The 27,041-nt window shown below is 37.8% G+C and overlaps 1 protein-coding gene across 6 annotated transcripts in view; it reads left to right on the forward strand.

Annotated features, from left to right (window-relative positions):
* The window catches only part of NAV2 (neuron navigator 2), a 307,819-nt gene that overhangs the window by 233,955 nt on the left and 46,823 nt on the right, over positions 1-27,041 (forward strand). For 4 of the 6 annotated variants that reach the window (XR_015797036.1, XM_088145827.1, XM_088145829.1 and 1 more), the window contains 8 exons: positions 3,249-3,387; positions 10,562-10,853; positions 13,130-13,832; positions 15,298-15,765; positions 18,173-18,238; positions 19,961-20,005; positions 22,797-22,957; positions 24,301-24,489. Coding sequence is in view for 5 of the 6 variants with exons in the window: in XM_088145827.1 (XP_088001953.1) it covers positions 3,249-3,387; positions 10,562-10,853; positions 13,130-13,832; positions 15,298-15,765; positions 18,173-18,238; positions 19,961-20,005; positions 22,797-22,957; positions 24,301-24,489 (2,063 nt within the window). In the remaining variant the exon portion in view is untranslated. The remainder of the gene's footprint in view (positions 1-3,248; positions 3,388-10,561; positions 10,854-13,129; positions 13,833-15,297; positions 15,766-18,172; positions 18,239-19,960; positions 20,006-22,796; positions 22,958-24,300; positions 24,490-27,041) is intronic. The other 2 variants (XM_088145828.1, XM_088145830.1) reach the window with 2 other exon arrangements.

The raw sequence follows: 27,041 nt of genomic DNA on the forward strand, positions 1-27,041 counted from the left end.
TTCACTGACCTTCCCTGAAGAGGAAAGTTTGTAGACAATAGTTGTCAAAAGTTGCTAGATCCAGGAATCCAATTTTGGAATGTGCTAGAAACCTGAAAGGACAGTGGATCCTGTAAATCTGTGACTCTTCCCATTGTTACCTAGGCCGGTCCATACCACACATTCTTTTCTTTATTTCTGACATCAGCTTCAGAGTTTGAGTGAAAAGAGATTTCTTATGTTCCTGGTTCATAACACCAGTTATTTGTTTATTTATTTGCCATATTTTTAAAGAGTTGACTCCATACAGATTCAAGGCAGTTTATAGACAATAAGTATATTAAAATCATCAAGCCTTAATAAATTATAAATGGAAAACGTTGCACAGTTTGTGCAGGGCTTATTACATTCATTTGAAGAAACTGTATCTATCCTCTCACAGTTTAATGTCGGAACATATCCCAACATTTTTTTTCAGTCTTTCTAAAATTGTCCTCTCCATTAAGATGGAATACGAGACAAAATAAAGATGCCTTTAAATACTCACATGATTTCCAGCATCCAACTTACATTTCATTTGATTGGTCAAGTGAGTAAAAGGAAGTTACAGCTGAACAGATTTTTGCTGACATTAAGTTTTTAATTGTCTTAGCTAAATTGCAACGATTTTATCTTTGCTTACAGAGTCTAGAATGCAAGAGTTAGGAGAGCTGTTGTATTTCCCTTTTCTGTCCTTACCTTTAGAATTTAACCACTGAAATACTGATGCATGGAAGTAGCAACACTAATTTTTGTAATGAAGTTACCTAAAGAACCATTTTGAATTTCATTTACTGAAAAGATGAGAATGTGCTTTCATAGATCTTTTATACATCTTGTCATCTGTACCTCCCACAAGCTTCGGTAGGATATATTACAGTAAAAGTTTTTCTTTGTAGTACCAAGAGAAAGATTTACTTGCTGCTTAAGGAAAAAAATGATCTCTGTACCTCTCTCTCAATTCAAAGACATGAGAGAAACATCTGTTTAATCAGGAGATATTTAATCTACTGCATTGCTGATTGACAAAATATGCCATAATAAAAAATAATAATCAAAATCAAATGCTACCTCTGGCAAATGGTCATGGGAGCCCAGTTTTTATAGAGTTGTTGGTGTCAGGCGGCATATAAAAATAATACTTACTGCTACTACTACTACTAATATTATTCAGTCTGTGAGCCACCGCTGAAATACTATAACAGAAACACAAATAATGGAAGGGAAAGAAGAAACTTTTTTGTGCAAGAAAGAGGAGCTTGCATTCTGAATCAGTAATAGAACTAGTACGTCAGACCCAAATCATAGCCTGACTGAAATTGGTGCAGCTCAATCCCAGATCATATCTTCTGAGTTCATTTTTTCTGGCTATTCTTTATGTGCTACATTTCAGAATGTATTGCAAACAGCTGGGTGAGTGCCTAATAATTCCCTAGGGCTGCCTCTGAAAAATGTATAAATATTACATTCTTTTTTCAAAACATTTCTCTTTGCAGTTGTATCTAATGCACATCATGTAATATGAAAACTGCAACTGATAAAGCACGTGCATTACTTTCTGGGCTACATTCACATGTTCAGGGGATTGAAAAATTGCATTTGTAGTTTTGAACATGCTAATCCTGCCTTTGTACTTGGTAGGAAAAAAATAGGGTATTTAAAAGCTGAGGGATATGATTGTTCATTGGTTAAAACTTTGGCAATTAGGGCCAGCAGGCTTCTTTTGGATACATCTCTTCTCCTACATTACATTCTGCCAACTGCACCTGAATTTAGAAGTCTGTATATTGAGAAAGTTGATGAAAAGGCAGATTCTCCTGTCAGGGACATCTATGAAAGGTGGTTTCCACACAGCTGCACTTTGAGGGCATCCCTGAGGAACACAAATGGGTTCCTCTTTGAAGCAGTTCAAAGTTTGCTTCATTTGATAGCTTCTGGTTTCTCAATCACACTTATCCAGTTCCTAAGAACCACTTCACCCTGCTATATATGATATTTTCCAAACCTGCTTACTGGTTGGGAATATCACAACCTTAATACGTGGGTATTCATGCACCAAACACACTTGGCAATTGTGCATAATGATCCTTTATATATTTATCTTAATAGTATATTGTGGGAAGCTTCTCTAAAACATTGGTAAAACTGAGACAGAGAAAATGTTCTCCATAATTTTCCATATAATTAAATAACCAATGATGACATGAGAGATTGTTGTTTGGTGGAATGCAAGTAAAGGGTTAACCAGACACTTCCTTATAAGGAAGGCAGTGCAGAATACTAAGAGAATTTGTATTGGAGAGAGCACCCAGTAAAGAGAGGGAAAAGAAAGGAAACAGACAATTGGTAGTTTAAAAGAAGAGATAAAAAAGTAAAGTCTTATTCTGTAAATAAACATCAAGGTTATTCGATGTACCTCCTAATAGAAATTTTTATACGTGGAGTCTTTAAATAAAATATTAAAGGGTTTACCGACAATTGATCTTCTGAATAATAAAAGACATACTGCTGTATAACTAAGATACAACAATAGCAGGAAAACAGCTGATAAGAGAGCAGCAAACTTTATGAGAACTCCAAATAGGGAAGGGGGGTGGCAGTGAGATTTTAAACTATGCTCCCCCTCCAAAAACAGAAGAAATTCAGCCACTTCAAACCATATAAGCCCAGCCTCAAAGACAAGCCTGTGAACAGCTGGTTTGCACATGTTCCAGGATTGCTGATGATAATGATGATGATGATAAACTCATAATTTTGTTCCCTGTTGAGAAGAATGGTTGCCTTCCACACAGAAATATGAGAACAAGAAATGCAGTGAATCCTTGTAAAGCACTTTTAAAGTTTGGAAACTATTGGTTATTAGTAATTAAAATAAGAATTCATTAAATACTATAAGGACATAATGACCTCTGGATAGCTATTTTCAAATCCAGAATGGTTTTGTTCACTGTTCCCTAAATTTTGGCTGCTTCTGTTGTTCCATCCAGGTTTTGTATTAGCATGATTCTGTGTTTCTTTCAAAGCAACGTTTTTTTGTTTTTTTGTTTTTTTTTTTATGTCTAAAAGCAGTTACCCAAGATGTTTACCTAGGGATATCCCTGGATTGTGTTGGAAGGTTCTGAAAATAGTCTTAGTCAATGGGATCTTAATATGTTCTGCTTTTTGGGGGTACTGATGGTTGTTTGCAGTATTTGAATTAACTTTATGGGAATTCTTTTGTCTCTGTGCAGCTGGGATGACAGCAGTTCTGTCAGCAGTGGTATCAGTGATACCATAGATAACCTCAGCACTGATGACATTAATACAAGTTCCTCCATCAGCTCTTATGCCAACACCCCTGCATCCTCGCGGAAAAACCTAGATTCCCAGGTAAGGTTTCTCTTAGATTTCAGGCAATTTATACTAATGTTGAAGGCACTCGCTAAAGAGAATAAATAATTGCAGAATGTCAAGGCTGACTTCTAAATACATTTATTAATTGAGCGTAGCCACAATAGTTATAAAAATCTGATGCTTGCTTCTAGGGAAGGGGACAAATTAGAATAATGAATTATCCGTGCTAATGTCCTTGCTTTAATGCTGTAAAATGTCTCCATTGATGTGCTTACATGGCCAACTGTGTGATATATGGCTGTAACAGGTGACGAAGTTTGAATAAATGATATGGGGGTTTGAGATTAGAGAGAAACTACTGAATGCCTTAGCTCTGTTGACTGAAGGGGAAACAGGACTAGAATTGTGCTGTCACTAGCTCCCTTCATGTTCAGAAGGGTTATATCCAATGCTATCCATCTGTCAGCAGAAAGAATTGGATTGTGTCTCTCAGACAGCCTCCTTTGTATCCTCAAATCTTTAGGAAAAAAAAAATCAGAGACACTCCAGAGCAGAGTTTGACGATGTTTAGCAGTACTTGTATGTCTGAAGTTCAGTAATATGGTGTTAAATGCTTTTACAAATATACAGTACAGTCCTACTCACACAGACACTTCATATTTGAGAACTAACCATACTGTTTACATATATTCATTAAGGAACAGAAATCTAATTATGGTCACACAAAAGCTTAAATGTTATTACATTCTCAGTGGAAATGTGAACACTTGCTATTTAATTAAGTATATTCCGATTTTCCAAATCTGCATGTTGTTACAAGTTAAAAGGAGCTTTTGGCAGCTTTTCACAAGAAAATTATATTCTAATGTTTCTTTCACGTTCATCAAACCTTCAGTATTCCTAACCAACAGATAACATGGTAAAGAATTTTAGATCACTTAGACGTTTTTAGTAATTTTCTGTCTCAGAAGTATTAACATATATATTCTGTTTATGTTGTTTTCTGTATAACACATATAATTATTTTATGCGCATGCACACATACCCCATCTGTCTACCTTAAACACACACGCACGCGCACACACAAATTGCTTTGGAGGATCTATTTGGGGGTTCTTTCAAATGGGGGTCAAATTGGGTACTCTTTCTAATTGTTACTATTTTATAAATATTTTGTTATTACTTCACTACCTTCCCCCCCCCTTGTTACTAGAACAAAAAATTACTTTAATAATAGTTTTTAATGTATCATAGAGTTGCCGTGAAGTGCTAAATTGCCTTTGTACACCAATGCAGGGATCATAATACCCTTTGTTTGCTTGCCATAGAGTGCCCAGCCATGGTTGCATGAAAGAGTTTTGCCTCTGTTTGTAAATTGGGGGTTTCATTGCCTGGATTTGAAATTGCTAATGCTACCTTCTAAACTTGATGCTCTGTGCCTTGGTTTTGAAGTACTCCTTAAAATTATACAGATAGTCCTTGCTTAACAACCACAGTTGGAACCGGAATTTAGGTCGCTAAGTGATGCGGTTGTTAAGCAAATTATGTGACTGGACCTGATTTTATGGCCTTTTTTGTGGTGGTCATTAAGCAAATCATCACAGTTGTTAAATTGATCATGTGGTTCCCCATTGATTTTGCTTGCCAGAAGGTGGCGGGAAGGTTGCAAACGTCAGTCACATGACCCGGGGAATCTGCAACTGTTGTAAGTGCAAGCTGGGTTGCCAAACACCCAAATCATGATCACATGACCGCGGGAGCACTACGATGGTTGTAACTTCAGGCAGTGGTCATAAGTCACTTTTTAGTGCCATTGTAACTTCGAATGGTCACTAAATGAACTGTTGTTAGCAAGGACTCCCTGTACATTGAAAAAATCTAGAGCTGCAGCTTGTGTTTCCTCCCATAAGTATTATTTATAGAAGATTAAAATAATGTTCCCAGAATTCTCAGCACACCTTTCTAGGCAAATAGAGGAGAACCCCTAAAAGGTATCAGCTTTTTTCTGATTAACATACCAGTCCAGTTGATGAATCTGCTTTATTGGAAAAATTACCACATCTTGATTATTTCTCACTGTGGCAGGAGAAGTTGTAGGAGAAGAGCCATGTTAGTCTCTGGTGGCAAAAAATCAAGGGGATTCTGGTAGCACCTTTTTGACTACATATTTTATTAAAAGCCTGTGCTTTTTAATAACATTTGTTAGCCACAAAAGTGCTGCCAGACTTATTAAAGTCTACACAAAATTTATTTTCAGGCACATTTCTCCTGTTATCCTTTTATTATGCGCTTTCCATTATATACATACTTTTGCAAGTATTTTCTCCTAAAATGGTCCATTTTTGTTTGCTATTTTCTTTTTTTAATAATATTTTTATTAAAGTTTATATATATAAAAACTAATACAAAACTGAAATACCTACAAATAAAAAGAAAAGAAAGAAAAAGAGAAAGATAAAAGAGAAAGAAATATAAAAGATTACTTCACCCTCCCTCCAAACAAGTATATACATAAACAGTAACTTGTTTGCTATCTCCCATGTAGTCATATTTTTGTGCACATTTTTATTTTGAGGACCACATGTCAAAATTCAGAAAAACACATCACAGCTTCAGACTCACAGATTAGTTCAAGAAGTACAAATTAGATAAATTAACATCAAAATGTGAATCACATGAATTTCTCCTCCACCCATCTAGTCTTTATAAATGAAAAGCAATGCAATGGACTAGGAATAAATATTTTTTTTGTTTGTTTTTTGGTTTTGTATGTGTGTGCCTTAATTATAAATGAACTGAGTCATCTCACTTTCTGGCAGAATTCAAAAGCTGGAGCAAATCCAATTTTACATATACTCTGTGTGCTAGATTTGAAAAGTCACAAGTATTTTGCTAATACCAAGAAAGAAAGTCAGTCTATGTGTCTAAATTATTATTCAAATATTAAATGAGGTGATTGACCTATGCCTGTAGGTTGATTTCTTGCAAAATCACAGTCTATAACAACAAGCTTTCTTTCAGTTGTTCTCTGTATTTTATTATTTAACAAAGATATTGAGGTATGCTACTTTTAAAATGTCCCTTGTGGAGTGCTGGGAGAAAAGAACAACCCTATGTTAAATAGGCTTGCGTATGTATGACGTGGTGGTTGCTTTCCTTACCACACAATAATCTGTGTCTATGAAGAAAATGTATATTGAGAGACTTTTTAAACTGGATGGAGTCCAGTGCAATTGCTCCACGAATCGAAGGAGCTTCTGTTTGTAGAACAAGAGCCTCATTCACCAAAGGCACCCTTCTGTGAGCTTCCTTTCACAGAGTGATTGCATTGGATGCTGACCATTCTGACCTTTCTGCCAAAATATAATTCATATTTTGTATTTAAAACCCCTAAATTAACCAAAAGTAATTCCTTCATCTTTGGTACAACTGTCCATGTTTATTCAGTTTGCTTAATTTGTATAGATGTATTATGTGGTTTAGGATGAACAGATAGGTTGCATCGAATACTTTCATCCCTTTTACAGAAAGCGCCCGCATTTCTGGAAAAGTTGTTCTGTGAATGCTTTCTTCAACAGAATTTTAATCCATGGGTGGAAACGTTTGGATTTAACTCCATATCTGGAATGGCTGGGGAAGAGATGGAAGGAGTTTTCCAGACCTGCTTTGTGCTGCTCAGTGACACTTCAGATTCCATCTCCAAAAAGTGCTTTGGGGTGCACAGGATGGGATCCTGGGAAAAAGCCGTGCTGCTTTAAGGAATTCCCAACAGGTGCTATGATTGTTGCACTCTCACGCCTTCTAAAGCGTTTTTTTGGGAATGGAATCCAAGACCTTGCATAACCCTCGTTGTTTTGGAATCTGAGATTTCAGCAATGTCTTTTTACAATTTTATTTAGCACGTTTATAGCACGTTTATCTTTCTTCTGTCAAGGAGCATACACATCATGTTCCAAATATCTACCAATGAAGCACTGACAAAGCAAATCTTAGTTTTAATTGAGCTGAATTGATAGCTGTACTATGTGCGCTCAGAGAGCTGTGATTTTCATAGCATCCTTCATTACTGGTTTTGATTTTAGAATACCCGTTTCTTGGAGGCAAGCCAGATGTTATATGTTGATTAATTTCCAGACAGCTTTTATAAACTGGAAAAGCCACTTTTGGGATGAGTAACTGGAAATGGAGAAGTACGGGCGTTTCTGAACCTGCAGTTTCCCTGCTTCAGATCAGTCATCCAGTAGTTTTTTTCTCTGTAGGACTGCCTGTTTCAGTTCCCAGATCCAGACATATTAATTTACATATTAGACACTACACATATTAGGCAGATTGACTACTATTTATACCTTTATTTTGTATGAAAAATATGACTGCTTTTCATTATTTTGAAATTCAAGACTTTTGCAGACTAGTCAATGGAGTTTAAGGTTTCTGTTTGCTGCAATAGGTCTGGGAAGATTTAGACAAGGCAAATAGGCTAGTAATTGTACCCTAGGAATGTTCTCCATTGAAAAATTTTATCTAGCAATCTCACTGCACTTCAGTCACACTTTTGCCTTGCAATTTTAAGAGAGGACTCTATTGTATTGTAAGCAGCCTATCAGTAATCTGCAGTAAAGGTGTAACAACAGTGAACTATATTGTAGAATCCTGATGGGCTACTTTTCCGGGTAATCGTCCCTTCTCTGCCCTCGTACAACTTTAAAGTGGGATTAATAACATGGGATAAGACTACAGGATTGGTGTATGCCAGTGTTTTTCAACCTTGGCAATTTTAAGTGGTGTGGACTTCAACTCCCAGAATTCCCCAGCCAGCATGGCTGGCTGAGGAATTCTGGAAGTTGAAGTCCACATATCTTAAAGTTGCCAAGGTTGAGAAACACTGGTGTATGCTATACTTTCAGTCTCAGCCTGACCGCTTTATGTGAAGTGTAATATGCTGTGAGAGAGTTATAAGTATACTTTCACCCCCAGCTGCCCCCTTGTAATATAATAAGCTGTACTTGAGCATTGCTTTAAAACAGCCTTCTAGCCAAACCCTCTAAACGGCAATATGAGAGTAATGGTTTTCACATTTTTCCCATGACAAAAGTCTTAGAGAGAAATTCTAGGCCTTGCAGCTGGGCATGCAGCTGTGCAATCATGGGTACACCTTAACTGAGATTTCTTCATTGTTTTCTAGGAGCAATGCTCACAGAAGTTCTGTCTCAGGAAAATTGAAGCGTGACTCTAGCTTTTTTTCTGGAAATCACTGTCACTCTTACCAGTGAGTTGTCTCATTGGCTACAATAGAAGGGGGACTGGACAAAATGTCATTTGCATATTTCGCCTTTTCTCTTTGGTTCAATAAGGACTAGAGGCATTCATTTATACAGGCCAACTAGTTACTACGCATGGACAGAAACCAGGCAAAATACCGGAAATTGTATTTCTGATTCTAGATGCTTGTTTTTAAATGTAGAAAGAACACATAGTTCTGCTCTGAACAGTTTTGTAAAACTTCAGAACTACATGGCCCAAAGGAGGAGAGCTGTGGGTTTTTGACAGTCCCAAAGAAATTTGTCCATGGAGAGGCAGAGAGCTTTACCTGGAAAGCAGCAAGAATGATGACATATCCCCCTTGCTTTTCTTTTTAGAAGGTTTCTTTTACTTTATATTTAATCTCACAGTACTCTTCCAAATTTTCCCCATTAAGTCTCCTTTGAACTGTGGACATAGTGTTTTTTTTTAAATGCATTTTTAGGATGGCAAAGAAATAGCATCCAAACATGATTGTGTAGTGCTTTTAAAGTAGTGGGGTATTACACCAAAGCCCCGGTTGTCAGGCTGCTTGGAGGAACGGTTTTGCAAAAGATTTTTTTAAAGGTGCTGCTCTTCCAATAAATTAACCTTCCTTAAACTGGGGGCTTTCCAAATACATGGACTTTAGATCCCAGAATTTTCCTTAATGGCCAAATTTTGGAAATTAAGTCAACATAGCTAGAGGAGATCAGGCTTGGGGGAAACTGAAGTAAATCTACTGTATTTGCCCTTGAGGGGAAAAAAATCGCATTGCTCTCCCACCCCTGCTGAGAATTATAGAAAATGCCCCCATTCACTTTTGTGGTTTATAAATGAACTATGAAAATTTGAAGGCACCATCAGCGCAACCCTGGATTTAAAACTGACTAAACATTTACCATTTGAAGAATTAAAGCGCATCACCTTTGATTTCTGTAATTGTATGTGGTGCCTGATTATTCAGTATTTGCACTTTGAAATCCGTGAACATTAGAAGGTTTTGCTTATTTGTATTAAAAAGATAACCAGCAAAACCAGGCTGGAAGAAAAAGTGCACAGCATGGATCCCTCAGCATCTCCTTTTTTGGGTTCCCATATGTGTAAGCGTGTTCACAGTTTTTCAATTAGTTTTGGCATTGGTAGTTGTTAGTCTCCATGTCAGGGATTTGAATTGCAAATGATTTCAGATAGTTCATAAAGCCAGTACAAGTGAAACAAAGAGGGCAGATACAGAATACAGCCCAGCTCGTTGTCTCTCTTGTAACCATCATAAGGAAGTAAAAAATAGAATGTTACTATATTTGAAGGACTCTCTAATCACTCACATAAATTCAGAGTGATAAATTTAATTATGAATAAATAGGCAATCTAGGTGATTAAATTTAGTGGGATGGAGTTGTGAATCATTGTCACTCATAAACATTTCTCACCTGAGTTGATGATGAAGTTTGGGCAAGACTGAAACAGAAAGCCTCGTTTATCTTTAGTGCTGCGAGAAGCTGCCTCTTCATGCTCCACAGATCAAATTGCCGGCAAAGAGATAGGAAGGCAGAACAAAGGAAGAATCTCTCAACACATATTTGAAGTGAAGGAGTTTGTGCTTTGCAGTGAAAGGTGTGGTGCAAAATACAGGGATAAGGAAGCTACACAACATCAAGATAGGTCTTTTAATATATTTTTTTTCCCTTGGTCTCATTTCATGAAATGTTGAATGGTTTGGGATTTGTTTGCTTTTTTTGACTTAAGTGTGCTACAAATGTAATACAGATTCCTTAATCTTCTGTTTGTAGATTTGTATCTTATTCTTTACAAAAATGGAAAGCCAGAACTCTTATCTGTATGAATTATTGAAATGTTGAAATATTTGATTTTGGATCATGGGAGGAAAAATTTTTGCAGTGTAAGTCGATTAATTTCTATTTTCCAACAGACTGACGCTGAAAAGCATTCCCAAGTGGAGCGGAATTCCTTGTGGTCTGGTGATGAAATCAAAAAATCAGATGGAGGCTCAGACAGTGGTGTAAAAATGGAGTCTGGATCTAAATGGAGAAGGAATCCCTCTGATGTGTCTGATGAATCTGATAAAAGCACTTCTGGAAGGAAGAACATCGTCATTTCACAGACGGGATCCTGGAGACGGGGCATGTCAGCTCAAGTTGGCATTACCACACCGAGGATGAAAACAGCAGCCACCTCAGGAACTTTGAAGACACCTGGAACAGGTGAGGAATGCACAGCCAAAAGCCATGCAGTGCAGGCCAAGAATACATGCTGTTAGTTAAAAAATACATTTCTTCTGCCAGGATTTCAAACTGCATTTTGATCTGTGCTGCTCTTTGATGGAAAGTAGCAATAAATCTTCTTTCCTGATTGTCTTTACCAAATTAAAGGGATACTGGTAACTGAGATTCGATCAGGAAAATGCATGCTTCTTGCATGGATTAATGTGTTTATCAATAGGGCATTTTAATGTATCTATATACTACCAAACTCTCATGTCTGTTTGTAACCTTCAACTGGGTGAAGGTACATCATAGGGCAACAATTTTTGAACCAGGGTACTCAAATGGACTAACTTACAGAATGTCCAGGACCCATTACTCCTGTGGGATTGAAATTTGAGAAAGTTGTGACCGCTTCAGTGTTGCTGCGCTGCTGCTACTTCAGCACCACCGTGCTGCTGCAGTCAGCTGCAGCACGTGATTGTCATTTCCAGTGCTTTCTAACAGCTTCCCACAAGTCAGCAGGGAAGCTAGCAGGAAGTCTAAACTCGATTGTGATTGCTGATGCTCCCTGCCAGCTTCCCACAAGCAAAGTCAGCGGGGAAGCCGGCTGGAAGTTGCAAGTCCAAGGCCAGCAGGCAGATAGGTAGGTAGCTGCTTCTGGGTGGGAGAATGAGTGAGGGGGTGACCAAGAGGTGTACTGAGGGACAGGGAGGGTGTCTGAGGGTGCAACAGAGGTTGGGGAGGGTGTGCAAGGGTGTGGTGCAGGTCAGGGAGGGTGCACAGGGGTGCAAGAGTGGCCGGCATGGCATGAGCACAGAGGGACTCGGGGAGGGCACACGGGTGGGGGAGACTTACAAGGGAGGGAGGGAGGGAGATTTCCAACACTCCCTGCTAGCTAAATTATACCACAGATTTCCTGAAAGTTATGTGGAGGAGGGAGACCTTTCTTAGTTCTCTTTACTCTCATTTCTAATTCTATGTAGTTAGGTAGCAATATCCCTCATCAACACTCAATATGGTAGATCTTTAACGTACAATCTACTTGTCATAACAGCAGTTCAAACAAAGTAAGGAGGATAATACAGGTAGTCCTCGGGTTATGACGGCAATTGGGGCCAGAATTTCCATCACTAAGTGATGTGGTTGTAAGGGATGACATCACGTAACCACATTGCTTAGCAGTCCCAGTTGCCATCATAACCCCAGGACTGCGCAGGTTGTTAAGCAGGAAGAGGCAGGAGTTCCAAGCAAGCAGGCCAGTAGATGAGTGCATGGGTGTCACGGGGGGTGCTGCTGGCAGGTGCTACAGAGCATAGGGGTGTGCAGATGCCATGGGCAGGCACTACAGAATGCAGGCAGGTGCACGGGTGCTGCTGGGGGGTGGGATGCCGCAGGCAGGCACTACAGAGGGTGGATGGGCAAAAAAGCAATGGGAGTGGGAGCAGCTTCTGACTTCCTGCCAGCTTCCCCATTGACTTTGCTTGTGGAAAGCTGGCAGGGAATGTAATCACATGACTGCGGCTTGCTGCAATGGCGTAATTGCGAGCTGGGCACCCAAGTGCCCGGATCTCAATCACTTGGCCATGGGGATGCTGCAGTGGTCAGAACTCTGAGGACCAGTTATAAGCCCCTCTTGTTCAGCGCCATCATAACTTTGAGTGGTTGTAACCTGAGGACTACCTGTATAGATCCTCAGTGTGCAGGTTGCTGTCATGGGATAAATGGAAAGTAGAAATATGCTTCTTAGACAAAGCATAGAGAAGAGAAAAATCTGCTTTTGTTTTCCATTGTTTTCTTAATCCTTCTTTTAGAAATGAGAAAGACCTGTCTGTATCCTATCATGGCACTCAAAGAGTGCTCTACCCCAAGAATCCACTTCTTAAGGCAGCCTTCCCTGATAACCTCCATACAGGTAGTCCTCGCTTATTGACCACCTCATTTAGCAACTGTTCAAAGTTACAACAGTGCTGAAAAAGTAATTTTATAACCAGTCCTCGCATTTACAACCCATGCAGCATCCCTGTGGTCATGTTATCAACCTTATGCATTTGGTCAATTAAAAGTGTCTGGAAGCTTTACTTTTCCCCATCTATTAATCTATTCAAGTGGTTATGTTTTTAAACTTAATAATATATTAAGTATGTTCTCCTGGCACTCAGATGTATTAACGATTTACAAATAATTTTAAAAATATTGGAATGTTACTGCATAATATTTGAAGTCATGCAATATTTGAAATTGTCTTCTTCTTCCTCCTCCTCCTCCTCCTCTAGGAAAAACTGATGATGCCAAGGTTTCAGAAAAGGGTAGAATTTCTCCCAAATCTGGAAACATTAAACGTTCCCCTTCAGATGCTGGGCGAAGCAGTGGGGATGAATCAAAAAAGCCTTCCGCAAATAACTGTAGAACCGCTACTACTAATACAAACATGTTTGGATTTAAAAAGCAGAGTGGGTCAGCTGTAGCTGTCACCATGATTACAGCTAGTGGAGCAACTATTACTAGTAGAGCTGCTACTCTGGGCAAAATCCCCAAGTCATCTGGACTCATGGGTAGGTCTACTGGTCGGAAGACTAGTGTTGATGGCTCACAAAATCAGGATGATGGCTATTTAGCCATTACTACCCGAACCAATCTTCAGTATCGGAGTTTACCCCGTCCCAGCAAATCCAGCAGCAGAAGTGGAGCTGGCAATAGATCTAGCACCAGCAGCATAGACTCCAACATAAGCAGCAAGTCTGCAGGCCTGCCTGTTCCTAAAATAAGAGAGCCAACAAAAGTTGCCCTTGGGAGCTCTCTGCCAGGCTTAATAAACCAGACCGATAAAGAGAAAGGGATCTCCTCAGACAATGAAAGTGTGGTCTCTTGTAATTCAGTTAAAGCAAACCCTTCATCTCAGACAACATCCAATTCATCCCAGAGTACTCACCAGCAAGCAGTAAAGTACCCAGATGTCGCCTCTCCTACACTGCGCAGGTATTTATAGCTTTTTCATTTGAATTAGTTTGAGTTTGAAAGATGGAAAGAAGTCATTCTGGAAGTTACCCTTGATGTCTAAGTCTAGAAGAGAAACACTTTTTTTGAAAAACTTCAGTCAATAAAAATCTGTAGATGCCCTGTTATTCAAAACACTGTTTTCCACCTGACATCCTCCAAATATGGTAGACTTCAAATTCTGGTAATTTCCAGGATGCATGATTGCTAGGATCTGTAAGAATCTGTGAGGAACATCAAGTTATTCTAGGTCATCTCTTCCAAAAATGATTTTGTTAGGAACATAATTGGGGGGAGGGGGCAGAGGTCTGTTGTTAGATATTTTCTCACTCTTACCTGTAACTATAACAGAGCCATTAAGGGATGTTGTTGAAATTTAGTATCAGCCCAGGAGTTTTCTGGTTAAGACTGTATGTGCTCTTTTTAGGTAAATGCTGCCTTTCTTTTAAAAGACAGTTATAGCTTCTCCGGCAGTATATAGGATACATAATAAACATTATGAACATTGTAGTCACATTCTATAAAATATATACAGGTGATCCTTGCATAACGATGGTAATTGGGACCAGCAACACAGTCGCAAAACATGATGTCATGTGACCACGCTGCTTAGCAATGGCAGTTCCAGCACTTCTGGTTGCTGTCGTTAAAGCAAATCCCGTGCGGTCATTAAGCACGACCTCACATGGTCACCATCTGCGACCTCCTGCTGCTTCCCCATTGGCTTTGCTCATCAGAAGCTGGCAGTGAAGGTTGCCAATGGCGATCACGCGACTGCGGGATGCTGCGTTGTCATAATGGCAAGCCAGTCACCAAGCACAACTACAAGGACCAGTTGTAAGTCCCTCTCATTCAGTGCCTTCATGACTTTGAATGGTCGCTGAATGAGTGGTTGTTAAGTGAGGACTACCTGTACCACTAAAATACGAATAGCTGAGTATTTTTCTCATAGCAATATCAAAACGAAAATTTAGGTAATACAGGAGAAAATCTTGGAGCACTTTTTGACTGTTTCTGCTTGTACTGACTAGCTAAACATGGGCAGAGAAAATGCAAGGAATGTGAAACTGTCACATATCATTCAGGACCTTTTTTACCATAGTTCAGGTCATTCAAAAGGTCACTCAGGACCTTTTTTTACCATAAACTACCGTAGTTAGACTGCAAAAATCGAGATGATGGCTAGATGGCAGGAAAGGGTTTTCATTGCTGCCATTTAGGGGTCCTCAGACAATATATGTACTGTCCAAATGAATTTAGCACAGTACAACACACTCATTGTGATTTTCCTGGAAGGAGGTATGTTTACAGAAGAAGAAATTAATTTATAATTTAATGTTAATCATATTAAGGATAATTTTTTCATATATGCTAGAGCCTTTCTTTTTTAAAGTCCAATATCCTTTTAGTATATACCTGATTTCTTTATTTTTCTTTTCTTCCTCAGACTTTTTGGTGGAAAGCCAAGTAAACAACCTCCCATCACAACAGCAGAAAGCATGAAAAATTCAGTAGTAATCTCCAACCCACATGCAACCATGAACCAGCAAGGAAATCCAGAATCACCTTCTGGCAGTGGCATATTGAGCAGTGGTGGTAGTAGCCCTCTTTATTGCAAAAATCCAGATACAAACCAGTCTCCATTAGCATCTAGTCCCAGTTCAGCTCACTCAGCTCCTTCCAACAGCTTGACCTGGGGTACTAATCCAAGTAGTTCTTCTGCTGTAAGCAAGGATGGGATTGGATACCAGTCTGTCAGCAGCCTGCACACCAGTTGTGAATCCATTGATATTTCTCTCAGCAGTGGAAGTGGGCTGAACCACAATTCTTCCAGTGGCTTGATTGCGGCTTCTAAGGATGACTCGCTGACTCCCTTTGTTAGAACCAACAGTGTTAAGACAACCTTGTCGGAAAGGTGAGAAAATTTCAAAAGATAGCAATAGTTTTTGTCTCCCCAGTTATTGGTTTGTGGTTTGTATATTGAGGAGCTTAATCTTAACCTGACTGCTATACATGGGAATAAGACCAATAGTTTTCAAGTCTTCTTAAAGGTAGCAATCTCTGATAATTATTCAGACTGACTTTTCTCTTTGGTAAATAAGGGATGGTGTTTTATTTTTGTGTAAACATATGGTAATATAGAGAGTCAAATGGAAGTCAACATCGTTTGGTCTCCATCATTTTGGAAATTTCAAATAACCGAGGTCTTCCAGCAATTGTGGTTTTTTAAACAAAACCCTTCTATATCTTTCTGCACAACTTGAAAAATTGCCCCCTGGCAACTTGGATTCCTTTTAGTGTAAACTGAAGAAATTAACAAGTTTGGGATATATATAGCAAAATGATGTGATAATTATAAAAAACACACTTTATGTCATGTTGAGGCACAGTTTAAAGCATACTGCATCTCTGACTTGTCTGTTAGCCAGATGTGTTTCCTATTCTGCTTCCTCTTGGATTCCATCCAGGGTATCTTCATACAGTAACCTCCTAGCCCTGGGTTAATGAAATCTCAAATATTGTAGTTGAAATCAATTCATAGCGCAAGAATGAACAATATATGGCCCTTTAGCTATTGTTAGACTACAGTTTGCATTAGCCTTTTTATTGCTAGCAAAGTGGACAGTTGGGAGGATCAACTTTGTCCACCTTTGCATAAGAACAGACAAAACCTAATGGCCAAAAGAGAGGTATAGGACGAGAAGACTATGATTCAGATCTCATTTCACCACAAATTCATGAAATAATATCAGGGAAGCCATAGTTTTATGAACTTCAGCCATTCATTTCTAGTATAACAACATTGGCCTATATTTCTGATATAATAACTATAATGTACTTTGAAAAACTAGAGAACAAAGTACATGTATCATGCACAGATATTTTACATGCACATTGCATCAGTTTGGGCGGGGGGGAGAGGTGATAATTAAATTATCTTTCTTCACTGTTGCAGTTTTGATGAAAACCCATCCTCCAAAACTGCTCTCTGTTCTGTGGAGAGCTTCACTCTTGATGCCAAAGCAAATACCAGTTTTAGAAGAAGAGCTTTCATTAGGAGAGAAAAGAAAAAAAAAATCTTAAATTCATTCAATTCTTGCTCTAATCCCTTCTGCCATTTAATTTGTATTTTAAAAATCTGTGAAAAGTAAAGAAGCTTGCATATCATTTTACGTGTGCTTTTATCATATTTTTATATATTGTTCCTATGTGAACATCTTGCTAAATAAGCAACCTTAATTTTGTCACTGTTCATTTATTTCCATTTTTCTCTATGTTATATTAGTTTTTATATCTAAAGTGAACAGATGCTGAAAATAAATAGTGCTAAATTTAGAGGATGCTAAAATAAAAGATCAAATGTCTAGGAAGCACTGGAATCAAACACGTTCACTTTTTAGTTTAATATTCCTTTGCGAAGTTAAACATTAATGATTATAATGAAAACATGTTTATTATCCACTATTGTACCTATGGCTTCAGTTACTTACTTAGCAAATGTAGTGCTGTGCATTCTGCAGAATATAGACATCTGCCCACTCTGTGGCTCAGATGACTGTGATAATTTCTTGATCTGACCTTTCTAATTTTCATATGCATCCCAGAAAGAGATAAATCCAAGTGTTCAGATACCAAATTCAGTTAAATTACTACTTTGCCTGATGGGTCTTCAAAACTGCACTATCCGATAGTTGTATTCTTGAAATGAACGCCAGATAGGCTGCCTTGATTTTGTAGTAGTATAGTTACATGCAATGGTAGTAGCTTAACCATTTATTCAGGATCTCCATTAGATTAATCTCCATTGGACATTAATTAATTAATTAATTAATTAAACTTATAGAGCTGCCCATCTCCATACAAGACTGGGTGGCTCCCAAACAATTAAAAAACAGTATAAAAACAGCAAACCAATACAAGAAGGAAAAACTATTAAAAAGACAACACAAAACCATATAAAATCATAAAACAAATTTCATAGCCAAGGTAATCATCTCTATACATAACAGTCAATTTTGGTGGCCAGCGTGGCATCCTCTTGGAAAGTACAAGATGAAGATGTTGGCAATCACCTTAAATTCTCTTCCAGAGAAAATCCCAGGGTCATTCTGAAATGTTTTGGATGTGACCTGACCGTGCTGAATAACTTAGGCAGTTCCTAAAATCTTCTAATGATCTGTGGCTTCACAACATAAAACAACTGTTGCCAACCTTTGATGGATTCTTTTTTTCTAACAGCTTTCCCTTTCTTCCTTTTGTGCTAATATTCCTCTCTCTTTTTGTTGTTGTTTTGTTTTTCTGTCTTGTTGAACTTCTTCTAGCCCTCTCTCTTCCCCTGCTGCTAGTCCCAAATTCTGCAGAAATACTTTACCCAGGAGGCAGGACAGGTAATGCTGTCACAGAGTAGCAGAATGCACAAGATCCAGGAGGGTTCATTGTGACACTTAAGAAGCCAAAGTGTATTGTGCAAGACTGTGTATATTTCACTGGGGTGTGTTTAACTGTCACTCAAAGACATGCCAGTGAGAGTATATTTAACAGCATTATGTCACAGTTTATTTTGGAGGAAGGTTTGCACAAAAGCAAGGTTTTTCCAACAATGCAGAGTTAACGATCTTATGCAGTTCTGCATCTTTTTACTGGAAGTGTAAACTCTCACTAGCATTTCTGCATTCTGGTGGCATGCTGCTTTCCCCCATGTTTTCAGATGTTTCACCTTTTGTCTTGGTTCCCTATCCCAACTCTTCTGTTGTGGCTGAAATTAGTCCCTGTAATAAGTTGCTTACATCAGTGTCAATTTTGGGAATCTTTGGCTCTTTTGATATATATTGCTGTGTGTGCTTCCTTGTAAAACTGAATATAAGGAAACAGTATGTAGTAAAGCACACTGGAAGTGCTATTCCTACCATATGTTTAGTAACTGATTATAATGGTAGAATGAATATAATTCTCTGTATTTCCTGCACTAGAATTGTATTAGTGCAGGGAAAACTCTTTTTTACTAAGTTTCAGAATTCATTAGCAGAGATATTTAATTGTTTAACAAACAACATATTTAAGTGATTTCCAGAGAGGTGATTGCTACTCTATTGGAACAAGAATAGCAGAGAATCTTGTGGGATCTTAAATGTGAATGTATTTTTTTCAGGCATACACTTTTGTAGACTATAACTTATTTCATTTGATGCACTTCATTTCAAGTTCCATCTCAGAATATCTAGTTATATGATCAACACATTAGTCACTCCCTCATTAAACTAAAAGTATTTGTAGTGTTGGCAGATATTATTCAGAACGAGACTCTTTTGAACATTTATAACCATAGTTTGTTTCTGTGCAGAACTTATGCTTCTGAGGACAGTCAAGTGTGATCTGAATATAGCCTATTTCAATGATAATCTTATTCCCTGAAAGTAAATAAATAATCTTCCTCATAGATGTCCAAATGCCTCTTTGGTAGTTCATGCAACACATCCACATTTTGACCTTTAAAAAAATGTAGATTGTATTATTAATGCCAATCTGATACTGGAAGATTTCTTGGTATTTTATACTAGAATTGAGGGACAGCGTTGTACTAATATATTTTTGAAGGCAACTTTTCAACATTATCATTAGAGATGACTAGTATAGATTTACTCAGAAACATTCATTCGAAGTATGTACATGTTAAGAAAAGAGCTGTCCCAGTTACTTTTGTGAAAGAGAAATGCGAAGAATAATGGTCAGTCCAACTTCCAAATGAGCCTGAAAAGTTGCATTAAAATAAGTATTTACCATTTTCCAAATCTGATGTCCCCCAGATATGTTAGACTGCCTTTCCTAAATCTCCATCTGAAGGACTCCAATTAGGGAAGGTTGAATTGCGCTATGAGATCTCAAAGTCTTGGGTTTGAGTTCATCTAGCATGGTCCCTTGTGCATGTCCTGTATAACAGAGTCTAAACATGGTTAGGCTTTTGCATGTTGGTTTGGCAGGGGCCTTCATCTCTTTTTTTTTTAGTACTAAGATAGAGTTGTTTAATAGTGTGTTCTTCTCTCTTTCAAACTGACCTTTATATTCCCTTTTTGCTCTTCTCTGAAGTTCTTTCTCTTTTAACTTTTCTACAGCGACCCACATCTTGATAGGAACACTTTGCCTAAGAAAGGACTCAGGTATTGGTGTTTCCATATAGCATAAGTAGTTTTCCATGTGGTTTTTGGAGCTTTTTTGCCTGTGTGTCTTTCGTGACCGTCAGTAGCGCTGGTGGTGGTCTCTGCTTTGCAGTGAGTGGCTGCAGTCTCTTCCTCCCTGTCCTCCCTCCCCCGTCCTCTTGAAGCAGGTCATTACTCTCTTTTCCCACCTACATGCTTCTTTTCATAGCTTCTCAGCTTGAGCAGGGATTGTAACTATAGCTGGCTGGCTTTTGAAAAACCAACTCACCGAGCTTGACTTGTGAGCAATAATTTGCAGCTTTTATGACTGAAATAGTAACTGGATGATGCTATTCTCACAGTTAACTTCTGAAATGCAGATCAAGAGGAACTGAGAAGTCATTAAAAGTGCAGATTTTGCTATACTGTAGCTGAAGCTGTAATTGTACTTAAAAAAAAAAAAAAGAATCGAATCAAGCCTATCAGACGTTCCATAAATATATCTTTTTAAATTACGTATTATAGACAATTTGATATCAAGAAAAATTACACTGAAAATGTATGCTCTCTTATTTCAATGAAGACTTACAACTTTACTAGATTTATTAATCTGATTGTCACAAATTGAAAGCTCTAAACTAATTCCACAGATATTGTTGAACTTGAAATGGTTCAACTTTAGACTAGATTGTGCTGCTGCTTTTTACAACCACTGAACTGATGACTTTAAATTATAGCTGCAATTTATTCTGTGCTATAAACACATTGTTATTTGCAGCATCTTTGATTGCCTCACTGAGCTGGATGCTAAAAGCACTGTGTAAAATAAGGGAGGGCTAAGATTGTGTAAGTTAATTGGTTTGTAATATTTTCTCTGCCTATCAAATGTCTCCAGCTATTAATGAAGACCATTTTTTAAGCTTGAAACATTTAAATGTCAAGGAGGTAGGTATCTGTAGTTTGTTCATTTGCTTATTGTGCTAAAATTTGTGTGCCTCTTTATGGCCCCAGTTTCTTAATACACATGAACAACTTTTCACATCAGAAACTTTTACTGAAAATAGAGGATAATGGCAGGAAGACTGCTATTTCTAGTGCTGTCATTTGCATCCTCAATTACTTTCAAATAGACTTCCTCAGTCTCCAGATGTGTTGGACTACAATTTCCATATTCACTATCAGCATGTCCAAATAGAGGTCAACTGATAAGAAATAACAACTGCAAAATCTTCAGTTTTAATAGGGTTGGCAGATCTGGACTGCAAAAATCTAGATGGTCGCTAGATAGTAGCCCTAGTTCTTTACTGCCAAGTACAGATGAACATCTCTAGATCACTCTGGAACATGAAAGTTAAAAAGTGGAATTAATACCATTGCTGTACATGAAATGTAACTGCTTGTGCTTTAGAGGAGGTATTTTAAAGAGTACATTCATTTGCTGGCAGTGCTTGTTTTATTTTTACCACTGGGAAGAAGAAAAAAAAAATGATACCTATCACATTAGTCAGTGAGATGCCTGTATGTATTTAATCCAGTCTTCACCAATTTGGTATTCTGACCAGTATATTGGTCAGAATACCAGATACTCACATATAAGCCCATCGGCAGATAAGCCAGCCCTTGAAATATTCGTATGTTTTCTGCAGATGGCACATTTTTCATGGTATTTTGGTTAAAAATTTGAGGGTCTGTTTATCTGCAGATGGGCTTATCCACAAATATATATGGGATATACTGGTACTTTTAAAAAGCTGAGGAAGAAACCTACCATATATACTCGCAGATGAGCCTAGCCATTTTTGGGGGTGTATTCTGGCACCTAAAATTCTCGGTTTAACTGTGAGTATATACGGTATGTATCTGGAGTGCAAAAGGTTGAGGCAGGCTGCTGGGTCATTATCAAATGATGGTAATCACTGAGGTTATGAACCCAATATGTACAAAATCTATAGGCACGTGTAGATGTTCTTTTTCTAGGTGTTCAGGTTTGATTCTTGCAGATCAGTTTGTCTTAGGCTTTGAGCAGCACTACTTTAGTGACATAGGTCTGGCTTTTCCCCTCCCCTCCCCTGTCACCTTTCTACAAGTTGATAACCTCCAAGTATTTTTTTAAATTTTATTTGTTTATTTATTTATTTATCAAATTTATACAGCCGCCCATTTCATGAATGGGACTCTGGGTAGCATACAATAAAAACAGAACAATTAAAATAAAACTTTTAAAACCATTAAACAATTAAAACATAAATATAACTAAAACCATAAGAGAGTGCCTTCAATATCTTATGTACAATATAGCTGTTTCATGGGCTTCCCACTTCCATGGGATATCCCGAAGCCTGCTGACAAAACCAAGTTTTAAGGGATTTCCAGAAAATCAGCAGGGTTAGGGCCAATCTCACCTCAGGGGGAATGGTGTTCCCCAGGTTGAGTGCTGTGGCAGAGAAGGGGATGTTGGGACAACTCTAAAAATTAGCGTGTAATGGCAGCAGTGGCTGTTGGCCTTGTTGAATGTGAATATTGGTGGTTGTTTAAACATAACTAGGGGGCATCAAGTTGAAGATCTCTGTTCTCCGTTGTGCTCTGGCTTTAGGTCACACATTAGGTTTCATGGTTCCTTGCACAGACATAAGTTGATACATGTGTGCAAAATCAAGCCTTTCAGCTAGACTAATTCTACTGACATGAAAAAGTGTCCTCTGGCAGGCATAGACTTCTTTTCAGTTTTGCTCTTTTCTCTCCATATGCTTCTGTATTTTGGTCAAGCTAGATTTTTCTGAGAAAAAGTAAATCCTGATTTTAATTTGTGCAGGTATACACCATCATCACAACTTCGCAGTCAAGAGGAAGCAAAAGAATGGCTACGTTCACACTCTGCAGGTGGTCTTCAGGATACCGTGGTCAATTCTCCATTTTCTTCTGGTTCCAGCATCACATCACCATCTGGGACTAGATTTAACTTCTCCCAGCTTGGTGAGTGAACTTTTATGTTTTCTTTCAACTCTGAAAAGTACAGCTGGTTAGAAAATATGCAAAATTAGTTGGTGATTGATACTGATAAGTTGGTATATGTCTGACATAGCATGCCAGTTGAAACATACCAGACCAGTATGGGCATTATGCTCATAATTTTCTAACTTAGAACTTTGGAGTGTCACAGGAGTTTGCACTTTTGTTTTCCCTCTGCTTTTGCATGTAACATTTTTTATAGCCATGCAAGGTTTATGCTATATCTGAAAAATTATTCACTCTATTCACTAACCTGGTTTAAAAGAATCGCACATTATGGCTGAGTTTTTAAAAATTATTTATTTATTTTATCTTCTATGAATGAACATAAAGCTTAAGATCTAAGACGTTTTGGCAACCACTGCATAAAGACTTGCCTTGATAGAGTCATAAGAATAATAGTTATTAGGTTGATACAAAACTTCAAAGGGATTCTTTGTTTTGATCAAAGCTTCAGTGAACTTCCCCCTTGATGCACATCCTGCGTCTAGATGCTGTGTGAGTGTTGCCATACCATGCTGAATTGCTTGTTTCATTGGCCTTCAGTAGAAGACATTTTCACCAAAGCAAAGCAGCCAAGTGAAATAAAGAGACCCATCTCAATGCCTTCCATTGGAATGCCTTGCTTTTCTGAATCTGGGTAATGTTTTAAAGTGAATTCCTCAAGCGATCAGAGTTGAGCCTCTGTGAAGCAAAACAATACAATTTTGCACAGCCCTAGCCGCTATTAACTAGTACCAGTAAAGTTGAACAGGATTCAAAAATAAGATCAGAAGATGAACAGTTGCAAGCTGATACCATGATACCCACAAGCTTGCCTTGTCCCTGGAGTTTTGCTTGGTTATTTTTTCTGGGTACACTGTCTTCTTTATCTGATAGTGAAGATTGCAAAGTCCCAAGGGTACAAACTAATAGTTTCTTGCGGAAAAAGAAGATTCTGATCCAAGGAGTTTTAGCTTTGGGAGTGTCCTCTCCAATGACTCCAACTGACTTGATATTCTAATAATGTCTGGATTTGTGCCTGGCAACTCTGTGGTATATGCTACCAGAATTTTAGTTGCTTCTGGTATCTTCATTTCTGTTCAGAATCAAGATAGTAATATGGTTGGAAGTAAGCATGGTTGTGGAAGATTCTTCCATGACCTTATTTTCTACCTATCTGATTAAGGCAGGACTTATTAGGACAAATTTGCAGAGAGAGATAGTTAGAGACTGCTACCTTGCTTTTATAGTAATTGTTTGGTTTGTTTATTTGTGATGGTAGCGTAGCATGTATGTGAATTTCCTGTCTCTGGTTTGCTTTCTAGCGAGCCCCACCACAGCAGCCCAAATGAGCTTATCCAACCCAACCATGCTACGGACACACAGTCTTTCTAACGCAGATGGCCCTTATGATCCTTACAATGACACCCGGTTCCGGAACAGCTCAATGTCACTGGATGAAAAGAGCAGGACAATGAGCCGTTCTGGGTCATTCCGGGATGGCTTTGAAGAGGGTAAGTGGTCCAATTAATTTTTTTCCAAAAGTTGGATCATGTATGCATATGGGAAGGAACTTCATAAATAACTTGACAAATATTGTTTATTAATTGTTAATAAATTTTTATTTAGTTAATGGGGAAAAGAAAAAAGGCAACAAAACACATATTCAAAACTTTGTTTAATTAACACAGTGGGCTTTGAATTCAAGAAATTTCAGTGTCCAGAAATGGGGTAGGAATCAGTTGCCAGTGTTTTGCTTGAATTGAAAAATGGTTCAAATTAATCAAGATGATGAAAACATTAACAAGCTAAAAATCTAATTTTTAGATATCAAATTCTGTAAAATACTCCACAAAGCCTAATGCTGCCCTTGAGGTTGAGTGCATAAAGCCTCTTTTTCAGTGTGTACAGACCTCCCATATTGCTTACCCCTACCTTGAGCTTACCTAAATATCACTAATTTCAAATAATGACCTTTTTAGGGCATCTAGAAATTCTCTTGCAGAGATAGAGAAATCTCTTTTGCCTCAAAGTCTGAATTAGGTATACTGTAGTCAGGAATGTGGAACAACTTGTTGGCAATTGGTAGAGCATTAGCTCAAACTAGGGGGAATAAGGCCTCTGGCACTCTTCCTGGACCCAGAACCAGGCATGTCCTGTACTCCTTCTCATACACCAGCAGTGCAGATCACTGGGAATTCACCACTTCAAGCATCCTAGCACCTTGAAGCAACAGCATCCTCTAAGTTGCCTTCAACTCACGTTGCCTGACAGTAAAGGTGACAGGGAGCAAAGATTCTTGGCATTTAAAACAGAAGCTCGCAGGTAGCATAGAAAAAGGCCCGGATGGAAATATTGAGTTAGACACATAAAACAGTAATTGTCTCTTACCCAAACTTACTGATCAAAGAATAATTTCCTAGGTTAGTGATCTTTCCCTTCCCAGTTTTTTTTCTTCTGCTATCAGTTGAATGTGAATTGGTTGTGCCTACTATTGTGATAATGATTCACTTGGGGGAAAAAAGTAGTTTTTCAAGATTTTTCTCTGAAACAGCTATACTACCTAAAAACTAGCTGTGGAAAAAAAACTTTTTTGCTGACTCAAACTGGTATCTTGTTCACTGAGCTCAGCACCTGGGTGACCAGTTGCTGGACTAAATGTGTCTGGTTTCTGTTAGAGGTAAAACATTATTGTGAAGGTTCCAAAATAATTTGAGATTTTAATTACCTAATTTAAGATCAAACTTTTCCTAGTATAGTTCTTAAGTTTTATGTTTAATTGTGACCTTTGTGGGTCGGAACAGTTCTTTTTTGCCTTTTTCCACAAACTGCAGAGACCATTAATTTATGTTTTAGCTGGAATTTCTTTGGCAATTAGCATTCTGTGAGAATTGTAAATTTAATAAAAGAAAAAAAAATGAAAAGCATATCAGGTGAAATGTAAAATATTTTCTGTGCCAAGGATAATATCAGACTCAAAGCAGAATAATTCAATATGCAATCTTGTAATAGAGAAGCATCACACTTGGTATTCAGATTTTCAGACACATAAGCACTTCGGTCAACTAAGAGGTTGTAAAATATTCTTGGTATTTGATGAATGTAAAAGTAAGCTGCTTAGTACAAGAAATCACTGTTCTTTTTTGGGAATTTGTAACAATAGCAGGTGATTTATTTTCATACAACCTCCCTTAAAATGATTTAGGAATGTCTACTAGAAGCAGAATTCAAATGTTATAAAACCACATTTCAAAAAACTTACATGCCAGAATAAAGTCACTACCGCAAACTTGAGTACATTATATAACTAGGTTTATAAAATATAGCAGCCTTATTTACATGTTTGCTGAAGGTGGTATTTATTTTTAAATTTACTTACAATATTTACATATTGTACAATAAATAGTTCTATAGCAATCATGTGTCATTGTCCGATAATGCTAACAATCCAATGATTTTATATACAGTATGTTGACATTTGTTCAGTTTCAATATGAAATATTGAATATGCCTTTAAAACTGAGTTCCTAAAGAGCTATAACTATGTAGCTCTGTACAATTCTTGTGAGGAATCCAGATGCCTTACTTTGACAACTATGTTGCTATTGTACTATTATTTTAATAGTTTATTAAACTATTACACTTGGGGGTGTTTTTAGAAGGAAGGCAATCAGAAAGCAACACCCTTAGTTTGCAATGATTATCCTACAAAATGGTGTGCCATTCGGTAATTAGCGATCTATGCAGCCTCTGCTTCTTGGCAATGTAAACTATTGAAATATAAGACGAGGAGTCAGGAGGACCATATAGAAAGAGCGTATCTTCCTGCCTCATTCAGCAGATAGCCTTATTCTTCAAGGACTGGGGGACTGTCCATTTTAAAAGCAGTAATATAGGAAGGCAGAGTGTTTCTGGAAAATAATACAATATATTTTCAACTGTAGACATATACAGAGTTTGGGCACCATGTAGCTCTGAGTAGGTTTTGATACCAAAGCTGGATAAATTTATTTTAAATCATTCTGTTTGTCTTTTTAAGTGTAAATAAATAAATTTAGATATTAAC

Source organism: Python bivittatus, unplaced genomic scaffold, assembly GCF_059951505.1.
Source record: "Python bivittatus isolate LINGU-HERP-01145 unplaced genomic scaffold, Pbiv_v1 ctg000480_np1212, whole genome shotgun sequence".
In the NCBI taxonomy this organism is placed as follows: Eukaryota; Metazoa; Chordata; class Lepidosauria; order Squamata; family Pythonidae; genus Python; species Python bivittatus.